Here is an 18,125-nt window from a genome sequence, read left to right on the forward strand (position 1 = left end):
TGGGTACATATGCGCCAAAGATGGAGGCGTTCAGCTGTGCGTCTGGTTGGGGGCAAGAGGTTGCCCCATCTCCAGTAACTGTTGTTTTTCCAGTGGCTTTTGGGCATGCCACTTTACCAGTCTGCACGCATTCTTGGAATACTTGGATAAACTTTGCAAATCATTGATTACAAGGTGTGCATCCCAACCCCCTTAACTGAATGACTTAATAGTTTTTTGGATCAGCGCACACAAACTATTAACCTAGGCCCATTTCGCTCACGTACTGTGAAGCTCAGTAAGGGGGTGCCCCAGGGCTCATGCCTAAGCCCGACCTTATTTAATATTTATGTGGCCCCCCTTGCTAAAACTATTCGAAAGTTTGGCTTTGAGCCATTCTCTTATGCAGACGACACTCAACTACTCCTATCTTTTGATAAAGATAGAGAGTTAGTGGATCAACGTTTTGTGGAAGGCATGACTGCCATAGCAGAATGGCTGACGGACCACTGTTTGCAGCTAAATGCGGCCAAAACTGAAATTTTGTTGTTTGGTCCTGCACTCACCTCGTGGGCGCCTGGATGGTGGCCGGCGGTGTTGGGCCCCGCCCCCTCTCCTCCTCTGGTGGCAAAAAATTTAGGAGTTCAGTTGGACATATGGTTGTCAATGAAAGATCAAGTTATGACCACTGTTGGGACTTGCTATAGCATCTTGAGTATGCTGCGCAGAGTGTTCATTTGGCTGCCTCTGACAGTACGCAAAACCTTAGTTCAGGCTCTGATAATCGGTCGCCTTGACTACTGTAATGCCTTATTGGCATCTGCAAATGAGGCTTTCCTTAGTAGACTACAGGTTGTCCAAAACATGGCCGCATGCTTAGTTCTTAGTAAATCACCTCGTACCACCGCCGGGCCACTTTTGAAGTCACTTCATTGGCTTCCTATTCGCCAGCGAATTAAGTTTAAGCTCTGTTGCTTTGCACACAATGCAGTCTTTGGCAATTGCCCTAGCTATTTGGCGGATAAGTTTAAGTTGTATCGCCCGAACCGGAATTTGAGGTCAGAAAATAGAGGTTTTCTGGTGGTTCCTCGTTTTAAGAAAAGTCGAACTGGAGGCAAAACAGTTGCCTTCCTGGCCTCTAAACACTGGAACTCCCTGCCAGAGGTTCTGCGGAATTGTTCTAGCTTGATGCATTTCAGAAAATTCCTCAAGATGGAATTATTTAAGATCTGAGCCTTGTAAAGCCATGTCAGCCTGCTCTGTTTGTCTATGCTAGCGCGGAGATACCCCTACGGGGGTGATTCCTGCGCTTTATAAATCTCGTACATACATACATACATACATACAGGGGAGAGATATGTGTGCCCCCGCCGCCAAGGCATGATGCCATCATACGGGGTCTAACTATTGTAGCATCATGATTACTCTATTGCTTGGCCTGTACTCAGTATCTCTGTACCTACCCTGGTTCTCTGCCATGTCACAATTGTCGGTGTATGCTACCCTCTTCTTCTAACTGTCATACCCTGAATTTAATAAAAATAAATATAAAACATAAAAAAATAGTTCTGATCAGAGTGACCCTGTGATGGCTTATCCTTCTGAGCTTTGTCCTGATCACCTACTCCATGACCCTGTCCATGAGAACCCTGTCCTCAAGAGGCCGTGACTTTCTGCAATAACACCGCACACTCGCTACGCCAGTGCCCCTCCTCTTTGCAATACGTGCACTGATTCGTCCTTACAAACGCAGCATTCCTACTAGCACGAGGAAGCTGCCGGGCCGGACCAGCACCACGTCCCCTTCCATTTCCCCTAGAAGCCAGCTGTAACAATACCTTCGTTTTTAACTCCTTATGCTTCTTCTCCACATTATCCTTCTCCTCATTCTTCCTGTGCTCGTTATACTGTGCCATACTCAAAATTATGGAAGGGGAGGATGTCGTCCAAGTGCTCTCCGCAGCCTGCAACCGAGTCGCGATCTCTGGGAGCAGGTTTGTAACAAATCTATTGACAAGCAATGGAACACCCCCTTCTACTGACAAATCCTGTCCACTGAAATCCCAAAACACACCCTCAAACCATGTGAAAAATTCGGACACACTATCATCTTTCTTCTGACAGCATGCCGCTAACTTGTCCCCATCTACCCTTCTCAGAGGAATAAGGGAATGCATATACGTGATGATTTGGCCGGGTAAAGCTAGTAACTCGGCCTTTGGATTCTCTCCAGGCTTCCTTTCTTTGTCCCATGCTTTAATCTGGTCCCATGTACCACCCAATTCTTCAGCGTGATCCTGCCTGCGCACCTGTCTCCAAATGTCGACGGGCACCAGTAGGCCAAAAAACATTTCAATATCGGCAAGGGTCATTACTGTCGACAAAGCGGCTTTGGTCAATTCATTATAATATGCAGTAGGATTTTTCCTAGGGTTAGGTAACTGAGTCTTAAGGAATAACAGCTCACTCCTCTTCCGTGGGTTATAGACCCACTGTAATTGGAAGCAGGCCTCTACCTTTGGTCTAATGACAGCATCATGCTGATCCCGAAGCTCTGGCAACTCAGGGTGATATATGGTGTGGACTTCACCTCATTAGAAACTGGGATACCGTGGTTGGGCTCTTCTTGAACAACCTACCACGGTAAGCTACCAATGTTGCGACATTTCCGAAAACCTCCTCAGGTGCCATACCAGCTACATATACATTATCTCTGCTATCATAAATAATCTGGGGCGCTATAGCATTGAAGCACTGTTCCCACAATCCAATCAGTGTAGCCGACATGTGCTTGAGGGCATGCTGCTGCATAAACGGCTCATACTTTCTCATCACACTCCACACATATTCAGTGCTACAGAAGGGATGACGGGTCCACTGCGCAGCCTGATTTGCTACCGCCTTCTTTTTTTCCTCTCCCACATCAGATCATATTAAAATTCATCCCAACCGTTCCCTAGCTGTCACCCAGCTCCCATCCCCCAGCCCGCGAACGGGCGTTCCACTACCTAATGCTGTCGGGGAGTGAGGGAAGAGGGAAGGAGTAGTAACCGAGTGGGTAGGCACCAATGTCGTCAATGGCTGGGTTGTGGGTGTAAGGGCCGAAGAAACAGAAGACATGGACACAATTGGCACAGCAGAGACACTAGCAGTTATCGCTGGCACAGAGGGCGAAGCCACAGAATGGACAGGAGGCGCAGCTGTTAGAGCATCTGAATCATTGACAGAAGAAACAGAAACAGCAGGGGCAGAAGAGGCAAACAACTGGGGCTGTGGCACAGCAGGGTATATGTTCTGCGGTGCGTATGTAGGTGGAGGTTGAGTGTCTAACAATTCCTCCACAAATGTATCGCCTTCCTCTCGGGCAAAATAGGATTTGTCACATTCCAATCGAAACTTTCTATCAGCACACTCTATACCTGTTTCTATTTTCTCTCTATCATAGACTACTGCTTTCTGCGCCACTGTCTGCATTCTCCCCTTTCGGGGCCTCCTTTTCTGCCTTCATCCGCCTCTGCTTAGCTTCCTTCTGCCATACCTGAAGAGAATTAAACATCGATTGCCTACCCCGTTTTGCAAACAGTTTATCTTGCAGGAAATTACATTTTTGTTTATCAAAAGTACCAGTTAACGGCAACTGCAACTGGACATCGTACCTCATATATTTGTGCTATAATGTACTAAACATAATAGGGCCAAGGCCATGCTTAACATACATGGCAAAGTTCGGGGTGCCCTCTGGGGGCACCGGCTGCCTTTCCCCCAATCGAGCATCAGTAGAACAACAACGACAACTCACACAACACAGTCGACTAAAACAAGGCATCTTGAGACCAAACGTGTTTACTAACGATGCCAAGTGAATATTTTCAAATATCTTAACAAAATTGATCCAAAGTCCTTACCAAAACCAGATCAAAGCAACACCATGTTCACAAAGAATTCAAACAAATTCAAGCACTTGTCCAAAAACCATCTTCAGACCGCACCAAACTCAAACAAAACAGTGCCATGGCCCAAAACAAACTCACCTGGTGCACACAGGTCAAACAAAGTTATTTTCCACTGCCGACTCTTTGCACCAAACGGGCAGATGCAAGGTTTTTGCCATTCAGGACCCCAGCCGGGATGACTGCTGGCCGAGGCACCACCCGGTCAGTCAGACGTGGCAGTTGCGAGTTCAAGACTCTTTCGTGCAGGGATTTCCGATCTGCCCATCCGACCCGCCGTGGCCCCGTCCTCCTCACCCGTCAGCGGGCGAGGATAGCTCAGCCCGATGGAGTCCCTGTTTGGGCACCAACGGAAAGAAGTGACCCAATTAGGGCCACCCGGGTCACTCACGACCACCTCCTAGCCTTCCACACAAATGAAGAGTCGGTCAGACAGTAGAGAATACAAACCAAAGTTATTTTATTAGTATTCCCTCAAGCGGAGTCCTGTCTGACCAGCTTCCTTAGATAGCTGCCGAGGGACTGACCCCCGTCCACAAGGTAAAGTTAGATATACATTTTCAACACCTCTAAGACACTCCCAGACTGGAATTTTCCAGTCTGTGCACAAATGAGCAAAGGAGGTATAGAAGGATGAGCTACCATCCTGAGACCAGGAACACACTATCTTAACTTCAAGGTTACTCAGCCCGTGCCTGTCTCTCTGAGAGTGGGAGCGGGGCTACATATGAGGAAAGGCATGCAAACACAAAATGAGCTATTCATTAGTGCAACGAAGCTCAAACTTATATAAAAAGAAACAATTGAGGCTGCTTTTCTGCTGAGGTTGACAGTACGAGACAGAAGTTTCATTTTGATCATGACACAAAATGGCGGCTGAATATAAATTGGTGCTGCAAATGCTAACTGAACTTGCACAATGGTAGAAGGAGTCATCTTGGCATATTCTCAGCCCAACACATGAGTGTGCAACCTCAAGGTATTCTATTTTTTTTTTTAACGTGGATCGGAATTCCGAGGAATGCTGTAAATACAGCAACTTTTCAACCCTGTCGGAATTTCCCAAGGAATTATGCATTAAATTTCGATCCATAAGGAATTTTTTGCTGGAAACACCAATTCATTCTTTAATTCTTAGTTTACCAGAGGAAATCTCAGAATATGAAATATTTACAATACCCATTAAATACATTAACGGAGGGTATGGTATAAGTATATATCAACTGCAGCAAATGGCTCACACTTTAAATGTCACGATGTAATATGAGTCTAAGTCTAATTTTTAGGTCGAGCTTAGACAGCAGTTACGATGTCTCTTCAGAAGTGTTGTATATACTTTGTGAGCTTACAGCCCGCCCACTGCTTTTCATTTTTTTGTTTCAGTGTCCTTTAAAAATCCTTGCTTCCAAATGGCTATTTAGTCCTGTTTGTCCCTCCTGTTCGTTGTTTTTTCCCTCCCACAGAGCAGGCCCCCATTAGTTGCAGGCTTCCACTTGTGCCATTTTAGTACCTGGCTCAGGAACAATTTATTTAATTCTCAACAAGCACTTACAAGTGTTCGTGTTTTGTTTGGCTTGATCAACGGCGCACCTGCTTCATAGCCACTGCGCTTCATCTCTATCATTGCGGCCGCTTTAGGAGGCCTTGCTCCTGAACGAGTACTTCCCACAAGTGTTTGTGTTTTGTTTGGGTTATCAGCAAGGCCTCTGCTTCATGCCCACCAGCTTCATCTTTCATCATTGTGGCCGCTTTAGGAGGCTGCGCGCCTGGTTGTTCTCCTCTACCTTATAAATGGGAACAGCATTTGTCCCTTCCACCTCCTCTCATGCCGCTGCATGACCACCCTTCCTGTCGTCCTGTTCCTCTCAGATTTCTAATTTCAAAGCACATTCACGGTAGTTCCCCAGGAACTGTGAGACACTTTTTATTATATAATATGAACTCGAGCAACCCAAATGTTTTGGAGCACTTTACACGAGAGCTAGTTACATTACACAACGTCAGATTCATTTTCGGGGGTATTTTTATACAGCGCATACTCGACTAACCTGAAGGTATTGGAGCACTTTACAGAAGCACCAGTTACATTAGACAAGGTCAGGTTAATTTTTTTGTTTCATGTGCGCGAAGATTAAGTGATGCCGGCGCCTTCCCTGCTTATTCATTATTTCCCTTCTACCTGACAAATGGGAGCATTTTGTTGTTGTTGCTATCTCCAGTGCTCCTATACCCAGAGGACAGGGACAGAGGGCGGGACTGGGGCCTGCTGGTAAACAGGTGGTGTGAGCAGTGTTTTGAATGGAAAACTCTGGAGAAGGGCGCCTGGTGAATAGAGGCCTGGGGGAGGAGGGATGTGACGTCTCCGCCATTGGAAAGTACTTCACTACTTTTTTTCACAGGCTGTTCAATACTCTAGTGATGCAGTTGCACACAGAATGTAAAAGTGCTGTTGACTTGCATCGAGGCACTTGTCTTTCTGTCGATGCATTAAAAAGCCTTGGAATGTGTCCATAAATGTTTCCTGAGGCCAGCAGGTATCCTTGGATCAGACTGCATGGCCCAGTGTGTAGTAATTTTATAACGCTTCAATCCCTAGTTTAAACTTGAGAACGAAAAAGGGCATATTTTATCATTGCTGTATCTTCTTTATAACTTGGATTTCTTAACATCATGCAGGTACGTTTAAAATACACATCAGGGAGCATTTATGCATGCTAGAATTACTAAAGAAGGAACTAGGGGTATATACATCTGGCGACCTTTAATTAATGACTATGTATAAACTGAGCAGTAAAATAATTATAGTGAATTGTGTCTTACAGGCCAATACCATCCTATTACATTGTAACTCCAGGCAGTATTAGCCCTGGCACTAATACAACTGTGGCGGTGCATTGGTTTGGCCTCGCGCCCAAGGTTACTGTGACAGCAGAGATTATGCATGAAAGGAAACCGCTGGTGTCTGTCCAAAAAACATTTAAAAATGGTAAGTTGACTATCATTCGATTTTGACTTTCCAACTGCACTTTGTTGTTGAAACTGCACATGTAATGTGAGGCAGATTTTTTTCTAGGGGATAGTGCATTCAGTTTCTAACAATGTATGAATGAATGAATTCTAACATTTTTAACTCTGGTAACTTAACAATTGCACAACCTTCAACCTCCAGGAAAGAGCTTCTACTCATTGGGCTTGACTGGTCTGAATTGCACACTTTAGGAACCCATCTGAATATTGGTTAATTTTCACCCTCAGGATGTTCATGTTTTCTCCACACTGCTCCAGTGGCAGAGAAGGATACAATATTATTTTTGGCTTCAGAATTTTCAAGAACCTTCAGGATCCATTTACAGCACAAGAGACAAGCACAATCTCTGCGATCTTGCAGTTGTTCTATCTACTCCCTTTTCTTCCTGTCCTTACCAGCCTCTCCTTCTCCTACCCTCCTCTCACTCTTTCCTACCAATACTATTGCCCTCCCCCTATCATCCACATTTCTCTTTTTCAGTTGTATTGCTTTTCCTAGAATGCTTATTTTCTGATTAGAGTATGTACAGCAACTAGAAGCTGGATCCCTGGTATTGGTTGGGAATATTGTTCCATAATTTCCCACTTTCCACTTTCCCTGTTTTGCCTCCACATATTGCTAGACAATTTGGAATGATCAATTTGTGGTTGGAGTTAGGACGTAGCAGGGTAAATGGTATATGGAATTGGCATTCGTGGCTTTACAGATGAGACTGAGGACACTCTGAAGAATTAGGAGTTCTATGGGTAATCAGAACAATTGTAATTTGAGAGTTGAAATGTGATCATTTTTCCTTAGTACAAACATAGTCCATATGTCTCTGAGGGTGCATATTGGAGTTCTTCTATGGCTTTGTTAATTAGGATTTAATCATCCTCATCAATAAAACTTTATTTGTTACTCTTCAGTAACATAAAAGCACATAAAAAACAAAATCAGTACAAAATGGACCAGCACATTAGGCACAAACATGATAAAAAGACCTTAAAACATTCAAGAAACATTTCATTGAGGAGAGTCCGGTCTCAAACCTTTCCTATTTTTTATTTGAGTTTTATTTAGCGCTGGCTAGACTCGGAGGTATCAGAGCGCTTTACATAAGGAAACAGCGAGTTACAGGTTACCACATATTCACATAAATTACAGAATGATTACATAGTTGAGACAGGTGTTACTAACTAACATAAATTCAAGACCCATGAAGGCCAACGAGAGCTGGAAGTCCACTTGGAGGAGACAGCAGCAGAGAAAACTAGACAAATGTCCGAAGTCCGGCTGGGTAGGTGACAGCCATAGCGGTGTGCTGGAACCAATCTCCCCTATAGCTGTTCGGTGCAGCTCCTCAGGGAATAGGCCATGTGGTTCGGTCTCTGCCGGGATAGAGTAGACATCATGAAGTGACCGAAGGTCTTGCATCCAGAAACGGGCGAGTGGAGATAATGAGGATGGCAGGATAGGAAAGGGTATGTAGATTGGCAGCCATCTTACAGTCAGGCAGTTGAGTCTGTTTGACCCCGAGACTCTGCAGCTGGGCGTGCATCTAGTTCAGTGGTTCGTATTGCTCAGTTATGCCAATTATCCAGATGAGCGTAAGAGACTAGCGCAAAATGCACTAGACAGGGACTGCACTACTCTTGAAACTCAAAGATGAGTAAGAAGCAAATTGAGCAACATTTATCTATTTAACAAGACAGTTAATAGTATTCATCATCAAACCATCAATAGCCGTTTATAAATGTGAGAAACAAATCATAACTTCTTCTTGTTAAAGTGTTATTTATTCACACTTCTGCCAAGATCAAAAAAAGAAGAAAGTTCATGTTTACAAAGTCCTATAACACATGGAATATAGCTTGATCTTCCCAATGCAACCCCCTCGAGTAATGAGACACTCCAGTGGAAATACCTTGGCGAGGGCCATTTTAGGGATATCTTCCCTCTCCAGTGGGAGTACCTTTTGGGGCGCCATTTTAGGGTCAGGCTCTGCGAATTCTGATTTAAGAGTAATGGCCGAGGTTTCTAGGGGATTAATTTTTTTAATCTGCCATTCGTAGGAGGCAACTGCACAGCAGACCAGTAGATTATTCAGTTGTCACAGGAATTATAGAGCTGGTCTACACTATCTTACATGAAATATTTTAAAAAGGGGGAGGACAAATCTTCTTCTAGGAAAATCGTGGAAAGGGCACAAAAATACAATGTGCAGGTTTGTTTGGGGGAGACACCGTCACAAATGCATGGAGAAAGACCTGACAGGGAATGGCATTTTGGGGGGAATCCCACCATCAGTGGCAACAAATTGACCCTAAATCTGTTCAGGACAAAACGGTGCTGAACATTCTGTGCCAGGGTCAAATAAAGTTGCAGGCCCACCTGAGGGAACATCACATCATAAACAGCAACAGATTTCTTTGGTCTCTCAAGCTTCCATCTGTTTCTCTGTGCCTTGGCCTAGGTCTAGTCAAGATGCCTTGGCCTAATCAAGATGTTTCAGCTTGCCCTTAGGAAGCATTCTACGGGTGGCCAGTCTCTTTGCAACATGATTTTACATATCCCAACTAGGCCTGGGTGAAAATTCTGTTCCGCTCGCGGATATTGCGATAATTTGACATTTTCGCGTTCCGTGGAGAGCGCGAAAATGTCAAACTTTCCGCAATCCGCATCTTACGGAAATGTTTTTCTTGCTCGCGCTGTAAAAAAATACATTCTCGCATGTGCGCGATCGCCTTACCTGAATCCCCGCGTTCGCCGACAAGTTTTCCCGATCCGGTCGCGTTCTCCACGAGATGTTGGATTGTTGGTAGCCATTTGCGCTGTCTCACGACAGTTCGCGCCCGCATTAACGTAATTTGTTGCGCGATCACATCATTCGTCGCGTGATCACGTCTTTCTACTCGCGATCATGCACCGCGAGAGTATGAGATGCTTGAGATCTCGAACACGTCATTCTCCACCGCGAGCGAGAGCGTGAGGACGCGGGCACGTTATATCAAACACGAGCAGGCGGGACAAGTGAAAACAAGATGGCCGCGCCCGTGAGCAACTGCATGGGTAAGTTGGCGAGCCGCGATCACGCAGAAAATACCACGAACAGGGGGAAAAAAACTTCTGCGTCTTCGCGATATTTCCGCGTGTTTGCAGAGATTTTTAACATTTTCGCGAAAGTTTGCGAAAGTGAATTTCGCATATTCCGCCCACCCCTAATCCCAACCATGGAATCTCTTGGGCATGATATAAGGACATACTATCCCTGAGTATCAATTTATACAGACCCGTTTCCTCTCACTACCATATAGAATGCCAGTGTAAGATCTTATCTGAGATGTATGAGGCCCTCAGTTCGATATGACAAATAAGATTGGAGCAACTTAGGGGAACTGCTAAAAGGTTTTTCATAAATGCATTTTCCTCCCTTTGGATACTCTGCATATTAGACATTCCCCATACTTCGAGAAGGTGTAAACTTCATTAATGTACTTCTCCTTCAGGGCATACCTATTTGCTACAGTAGGAATCCAGTTGTAGTTACTATGAAATAGGAACCCCAGAGATGAGAAAGAGGGGGTTTCTCTCAGTTTAGTCCCTTCAACATAAAAAACAGTTTTATCCTGGGTCTAGCCCCACAGGTCATTACAAATGTCTTGGAGCCATTGACTTTCAGGTCCAGACCCTACATAAAGGATATATATAATCATCAATAAGGCCTTGAAGACCTCTCCCTGTTCTAGCAATGAACACCACATCATCTGCATAAAGTAAAATAGGAAGTGGGTGCATTCCAATATATGCTGTGTCTCTCACCCAGGTCCTTAAAGCTACTTCACCTGATTAATCAATCAAAACATTTGTAGAGCGTGCTACTCACCCGTGAGGGTCTCAAGGCGCTAGAGGGAAGGGGGAAGAGGAAGCAGCTATTGATCAAATAGCCAGGTCTGGAGAAGTCTTCTGAAGGTCAGCAGGTCCTGGGTCTGTCGCAGGTGGGTGGGGAGGGTGTTCCATGTCTTGGCGGCGAGGTGGGAGAATGATCTGCTGCTGGTGGTCGTTCGGCGGCTGCGTGGGGCGGTGGCGAGGGCGAGGTCAGCGGAGTGAAGCTGGCGGTTCGGGGTGTAGAAGGTGATGAGTCGTTCATTGAGGTATGCTGGTCCGGTGTTGTGAAGTGCTTTGTGCGCGTGGGTGAGGAGCTTGAAGGTGATCCTCTTGTTGACTGGAAGCCAGTGCAGGTCTCTCAGGTGGGCAGTGATGTGGTTGTTGCGGGGGATTCCGAGGATGAGGGTTGCGGAGGCGTTTTGTATGCATTGATATATTTTCTGGTTCCTGCATAGAGGGCGTTGCCGTAGTCCAACCTGCTGCTGATGAGGGCTTGCGTGACCATCTTTCTGATTTCGGTGGGGATCCATCTGAAGATCTTGCGGAGCATGCGGAGGGTGTTGAAGCAGGAGGAGGAGACAGCGTTGACTTGCTGGGTCATGGAGAGCGTTGAGTCCAGGATGAACCCCAGGTTGTGGACGTGATTGGTGGGAGTAGGGGCAGTACCCAGCGAGGCCGGCCACCAGGAGTCGTCCCATGCAGAGGGGGTGGAGCCGAGGATGAGTACCTCCATCTTGTCAGAGTTCAGTTTCAGGCGGCTGGTCTTCATCCACTCTGCGACGGCCTTCATTACTTCGTGGAGGTTGGATTTGGCGGTGGCTGGGTCCTTGGTGAGGGAGAGGATCAGCTGGGTGTCATCGGCGCTCGGATGATGTTTGCGAGAGGTGCCATGTAGATGTTGAAAAGGGTCGGACTGAGGGAAGATCCTTGGGGTACGCCGCAGGTGATCGTGGTGGCTTCGGATCGGAATGGGGGGAGGCGGACTCTCTGGGTTCTGCCGGTGAGGAAGGAGGTGATCCAGTTCAGGGTTTTGTCGCGGATCCCTGCGTCGTGGAGGTGTGTGCGCAGGGTGTCGTGGCAGACGGTGTCGAAGGCAGCCGAGAGGTCCGGGAGGATGAGGGCCACGGTTTTGCTGTTATCCAGCAGTGCTCTCATGTCGTCGGTGGCGGCGATAAGGGCGGTTTCGGTGCTGTGATTGCTTCAGAAGCAGGATTGGGAGGAGTCCAGGATGTTGTTCTCTTCAAGGAAGTGGGTCAGTTGTCTGTTGGCGGTCTTCTCAATGACTTTGGCCGGGAACAGGAGCAGGGAGATGGGTCGAAAATTCTTGAGGTCCTTTGGGTCCACCTTGGGTTTCTTGAGTAGGGCGTTGACCTCAGCATGTTTCCAGCTCTCCGAGAAGGTAGCGGTCTCGAAGGAGCTGTTGATGATCTTCCGGAGTTTTGGTGCGATGATGGAGTTTGCTTTGTTGAAGATGTAGTGGGGGCAGGGGACATAAGGTGAGCCGGAGTGGATAGTGTTCATGATTTTGATGGTGTCTTCGTCGTTGACGTTGTTCCAGGAGAGCAGGAGGTCGGTGTGTTTGGTGGGCTTTGAGTCGGGGGGTGTCGGCGTCTGTCGTCGGTGTCTGGGTGTCGAAGCTGTCGTGGATGTCTGCGATCTTGCGGTGGAAGAAGGTGGCCAGGGACTCGCAGAGTTCTTGCGATGGTGGGATGTCATTGGAGCTGGAGCTGGGTGTGGCGAGTTCTTTCACGATGTTGAAGAGCTCCTTGCTGTTGTGTGCGTTGTTGTCGATGCGTTCCTTGAAGGAGGTCCTTTTGACGGATTGGATGAGTTGGTGGTGCTTGCATCTGGCGTTCTTGAGGGCTGTGTGGTTGTCTGGTGTCTGGTCGTGGCGCCACTGCTTCTCGAGTCTTCAGCAGGTTTACTTGGAGGTCTGGAGGTTGGTGTTGAACCTGATGGCTCTTGTGACGGTGTGCCTGTTTGAGGGTGTCCTGATCAGGGCAAGGGTGTTGGCGCAGTCGTCGATCCATCTTCTGAAGTTGTGGGCCGCTGTGTTGGTGTCAGAGGGCTCGGGTGGAGGGCCTCGGGCAAGGGTGGTGATAAGCTGGTCTTCAGTGACTTTGTTCCAGCTGCGCTGTGGGGGTAGTGTACAGGGAAAACACAAAGGGGGCTAAAACGCACCCCTGCCTGATCCCCCTATTGATATTAAAACTACCCATATATTCACCATCCCTGCCAAAACGGATATGGGTGTTAGAATCACTGTCCAGCTGCCAGATTGTGCCCTTCTTGGCCACATTGCGCTTTCTCATTATAATGCTCAGATTCAAACATTGGTGGACTGTACCCAACCCCTTTTAAAAACCACATTGTGTGTCTATTAGTATATTATTGGCAGCTGCTCTGTCCTCCAATATATGCAATAAAATATGCCCCATAACCTTTGCAGTAGCATCTAAAAGTGAGTGGGGCAATAGTTTTGTGGTAGGGCTTTATCGCCTTTTTTTATAGATTGGGATAATGATAGAAGCTCTCCATGAGCTGGGAGGTCTGATCAACGCAATTGTATTGAAGACATTGGCAAGTAATAAGGCCCATAGTTCTTGCTGACCAGAGAGCAAATCAAGGGGTATTCCATCTGGGCCTGGCGTCTTCCCTTTACTGCTTTCGGCTAGAGCCCATTTCCACCTCACACAGATGGAATGATAGTGGATTGATCTGTAAACTATTATTCACAGGGGCAAATTGTGACCCGGAGATAATCTGAGGGCCAATCTGCACGCTAGAGGTAGATTGGTCTGCATAAATAGCGGTTAATGTATATTTGTTGAAGTATCATTAGAATCCCTGAAGTATTGATCATTGATCACTCTACAAAAGGGCCTACTATCTTTAAAGGCACTAGCCTTTACCAATGCCTCCCAAAATGCATCTTTCATGACTTTCTTGCTACTTACGATGGGCTGCTTAAATGCATATGTGCTTGCCTTATTAATGCCACATCTCTGGGCCTCTGCTGGAGAACTTTCTGCAACTGGGTCCTAGCTTTGGTGCAGTCGGAGTCAAACCAGCCTCTCGATTGGGCCCTGGGTGCCTGAAAACTGTGATTCAAAGCCTGTTTTATGTGTGAGGCTATGACCGAGAAAGCTATCATAATCCTCGGGGCTTCTACCTCAGGGCCTAAGCACCTCTGCTATGGTGTGCTGCAGGATGGCAGGGAGGCACAATGCATGGTCGACTTTCTCCCACTTGATTGAATAGCCACTTTTGGTAGCCAGAGTTGGCTTAAATCCTATATTATTAAAGTTGTTTTGCTTCCTCATTACACATACCCTAATTTAATGTTTACATTATTTTTATTGTTGCTAGAAAAGCATAGTAATGTAAGCAATCCTCTGCTATCGTCACTTCCATCTCTGTGCTAGATGCATTTGATGTTGTGTACGTCGCCCTATAGTGTATGTCCCTCCACATATTTGATGTTGTTTACCTCGCCCTAAAGTGTATGTCCCTCCACTCCTTCTGTGTTAGGTGATGCCCCAAATCCTGCTCCCATCACAGCTGTGCAGATGATTTTGTCTCTGGTTCTGGGAACATCAAGAAGTGATATAGATCAGAGACTAGTTGTTTGTCGGACTCCCTACTGAGGAGCCACCTCTCAAATTTAGTTAGATGTAGTTGTGCAACTTCCTTCATTTCAGAGCCCATTACCCAGTGTCTAATTTGCGTATAATGGAATCTCTCGTCTTCAGGGAGTATATAGTCTGCTTTCAGAGTATCAAATTGGATAGGACCCTCTTCGTCGAAAAGATGTCCTATAGATCTGCACCCTGGCTTCTACCAGACGTTGAACGCAATGCGGTTCGGTCCCGGTGTGAAGTCTGGGTTTTTGGCTATTGGGGTCTGTAATGATGTGATTTGCATGCACTATGATGTAAAATAGGAATTGTATGAGGGAGGCATTCCAGCAAGGAATGTTAGAGATCTTTCAAATATATACTAGTTCAGTTATCGCTAGAGACTTAAGTAGACATGGGGCTGATCTGCATATGCCAATAAAACAGTTGAGAGTTTATCTGGTGTCTGGAGCAAATCATGATATTGTTGACGATTTGGAAGAACCTAAAGAAATATCTCACCAAAGGCTTCACATCGCAGTGTTGCCTAATTTTTGTTTATGAAGAGCGGTGTCCACTGTTCCTGGGGCTGTTTCTTGAAGGAGAGGGTCTTATCCGGATCCAAATTGTGGCGCTGTTTCTTGAGGTAAATCGCAGGCAGGATTGAGGAACCTGTCGATTGACGCGCATGTCGGTTGTCGGCATCGAGCATAGTGCTTGACGATTGACGACACGTATTTCGGTTGTCCCCACCGGAGCATGATGAGTGTGGCTATGCTGATAAAATGCACTTTTGATGTGCATTTGTGCTGATTAATTGTGAAAGGAGTGAAAATGATCAGGCGCTCATGCGCATTGCGAGGTTGATGCTAGTCTCGCAAAGTGTCAAGTCTGCGCATGCGTGAAACACGTCACACACGTCGGCCATTTTAAAGTCAGGCCGTGACTTGAAGGTGTTGCGTGATCATCAGAAATTTGCGCATTCAAACTGTTAAATGCTGATGCGCACAGCTGCATTTATGTTATTTAATTTTAATGCTGATGCGCACAGCAGTTATACACATGCAACGAGTTAAGTATTAAAAACGCTGATACACACAGCTTTATTACGTGTGTACTATATTGCATAATGACAATAATTTACACACATAACAAGGTGATTATTTTAAACGCTGATACACACAGCTTATTTCTTCTATCCCATGTGTGTGCAGAGCATAAATTACACCAAAATATAACAAATACAGCAAAATATAACAAATACAGCAAAATACAACAAAACAGCAGCAAAATACAATACAGCAAAATACAACAAAATAACAATCATGTCTACGGAAAGAGAAGTAACAATAAACATGAATTCTGATATGCATGATGAGGAAAATGATGCAGGGAAAATACCGAGTACTGTTTTTAGGAGTCCATTACCTTTTGATCTGTCAGAACGACAGAATGTTGCTCAAAGATGGGAAAAATGGACAGGGAGGTTTGAACATTTTTTAAATGCATACTGATGAGCAGGCAAAGGATCTATTACTTAATCTTGTAGGAGACGAAGTAGAGGATTTGATAACTACATTTGCAGAGCAAGAATGAAACACATATAAAGGACTTATGTAATGTTTAAATGATAAATTTGATCCACACAGAAACCTCGATTTTGAGAGATATAATTTCAATATGGTTTGTCAAAAAGAGAATGAAACAATGGATGATTTTGTTACAAGGCTAAAAAAACTAGTGACATTCTGTGGATTTAACAAATTCAATAATGAGGAAGCAATAAGACTTAGAGTAATGCACGGTTGTAGTTCTAAGAAATTCAGAAAAAAACTTTCAGAGAAGACATATGATTTGCAAGAAATTTTACGTATGGCAAGAACAGAATCAAGAGCTGAAAAGCATGCTATGAATATGGAAGAAGGAAGAATACACTTTAGAACAAGTAAGACAAATGTCACACAAAGTGAACAGTGAAAAAAGAATGGAGACACATTATAAAGAAAAGAGATTATGTTACAGGTGCGAATTCCAGTTTCCTCATCAAAAGTTCTGCTCAGCTATGGGACAACAATGCAAAGAATGTGGGAGATATAACCATTTTGCAAGCATGTGTTGTAAGTTCAAGAAAGAAAAAAGAGAAAGTTGGACAAAGAAAGAAAATGAAAATAAATAGTTTGGTTTAAATGGAAAAAGGAGAAATGAAAATGTGAAATATATAAGAGGAATGGAAGGAATTGAAAAAGAGGAAGAATCTGGAGAAGAATTTGAACACAGTGAAAAGCTAAATATGATGCAAGAAAAAAAGTGAAGTTGAACAACTCAATGTGATAAGAAAAGAGGATATCAAGACGACAACCTCAGTTGATTTATTGGTAGGTTCTCAAAAAGTGCCTTTTGTCCTAGACAGTGGAGCAACATACAATATAATGTGTGTAACAGAGTATGCCAAAATGTCTGAACAGCCACCTCTCAAACCATCAAATGTAAGTGTTTTTCAATGGGGAGCTAAGTATCCTGTCTCCTGTTTGGGAAAGTTAGAAGAAGTTTTAAAACATTGAGAAATAAGTAGTAAAGAAGAAATACATGTTCTACAAGAAGTTCCAGGACCATGCTTACTAAGTAATATAACTGCTCAATTTATGGGGTTACTAGTGACCTGTAATTTAACAACTGGTCACCCTGTTCTCAAGAAATATCCAAAGTTATTTGATGGTTTAGGAAAATTAAAAGATAAGACAATCAGCCTACATATAAATGAGGCAATAAAACCTGTAGCGCAAACGCACAGAAGGATTCCAGTTCATATGCAAGCGAAAGTTGAAAAAGAGATTAAGGCATTACTGAAACAAGACATAATTGAAGAAGCAACAGGTCCAACACCGTGGGTATCTCCCATTGTAATTGTTCCCAAAAAGGACACTGAAGCATGGTGCAGTGATCACCGAGAGGTACAGGTTAGGAGGGGGGCCTACATTTTCAAGAAGGGGATCTTCCACAGGGAAGTTCCTGCCAGCGCCCTGTCCATAAACAACCAAGATTTTTCAGATTCTGAGCGCTACCACTGCACTATTTATCCTAGCTGTGTAGCTTGGTAGTAGTACAATATGGATGGGATGCCCAGACCTCCCTCTCTTGGAGTCAGCTAACTCAAATCACGCCTCATACGAGGGCGCCAATTCGCCCAAAAGAAGGTCTGGAAAACTCTCTGTCGAGATTGGAGTGCTCCCGGTGGAGGCCAGAGGGGCAAAGTCAGAAATAGGTATAGCATTCTGGGGAGGGCTGTAATTTTTAGTGCTGCAATGCATCCCAACCATGAAAGCTGATATGGTTGCCAGTGGGAGCCTAGTCCGATTTCACTGTGTCAACTAGTTCTCGGTAATTGAAAGAAATGGTCTCTTGGATAGTCGGGGCGAGTTGGATACCCAAATTCCGAATGTTGGTTCTCCAGCTAATTGAGAAGGCCTGCGTGAGATTTTCCTGCTTAGCTTGGGAAGCCATCAGGCTTAGTGCCTGTGATTTGGTGATATTAATTCAGGGCCTGACACCGCTCTGAACCTCTCGACTTTCTGCAGGAAAGTTGGGAGTGTCGCCCGGGGATTGTCGAGAGAGACTAAAACATCATCTTCATAGAGCGTGATCAGGTGCTTATCACCCCCACTTCTGGATTGTCCCACATTCTCT

The 18,125-nt window shown here is 45.2% G+C and overlaps 1 protein-coding gene across 1 annotated transcript in view; it reads left to right on the forward strand.

Annotated features, from left to right (window-relative positions):
• Positions 1–18,125, forward strand: part of LOC146817360 (CD109 antigen-like) — a 1,044,213-nt gene that overhangs the window by 44,844 nt on the left and 981,244 nt on the right. The window contains exon 2 of the mRNA XM_085610952.1: positions 6,752–6,915. Coding sequence (XP_085467078.1) covers positions 6,752–6,915 — 164 coding nt within the window. The remainder of the gene's footprint in view (positions 1–6,751; positions 6,916–18,125) is intronic.

Source organism: Triturus cristatus, chromosome 6, assembly GCF_964204655.1.
Source record: "Triturus cristatus chromosome 6, aTriCri1.1, whole genome shotgun sequence".
Taxonomy (NCBI): Eukaryota; Metazoa; Chordata; class Amphibia; order Caudata; family Salamandridae; genus Triturus; species Triturus cristatus.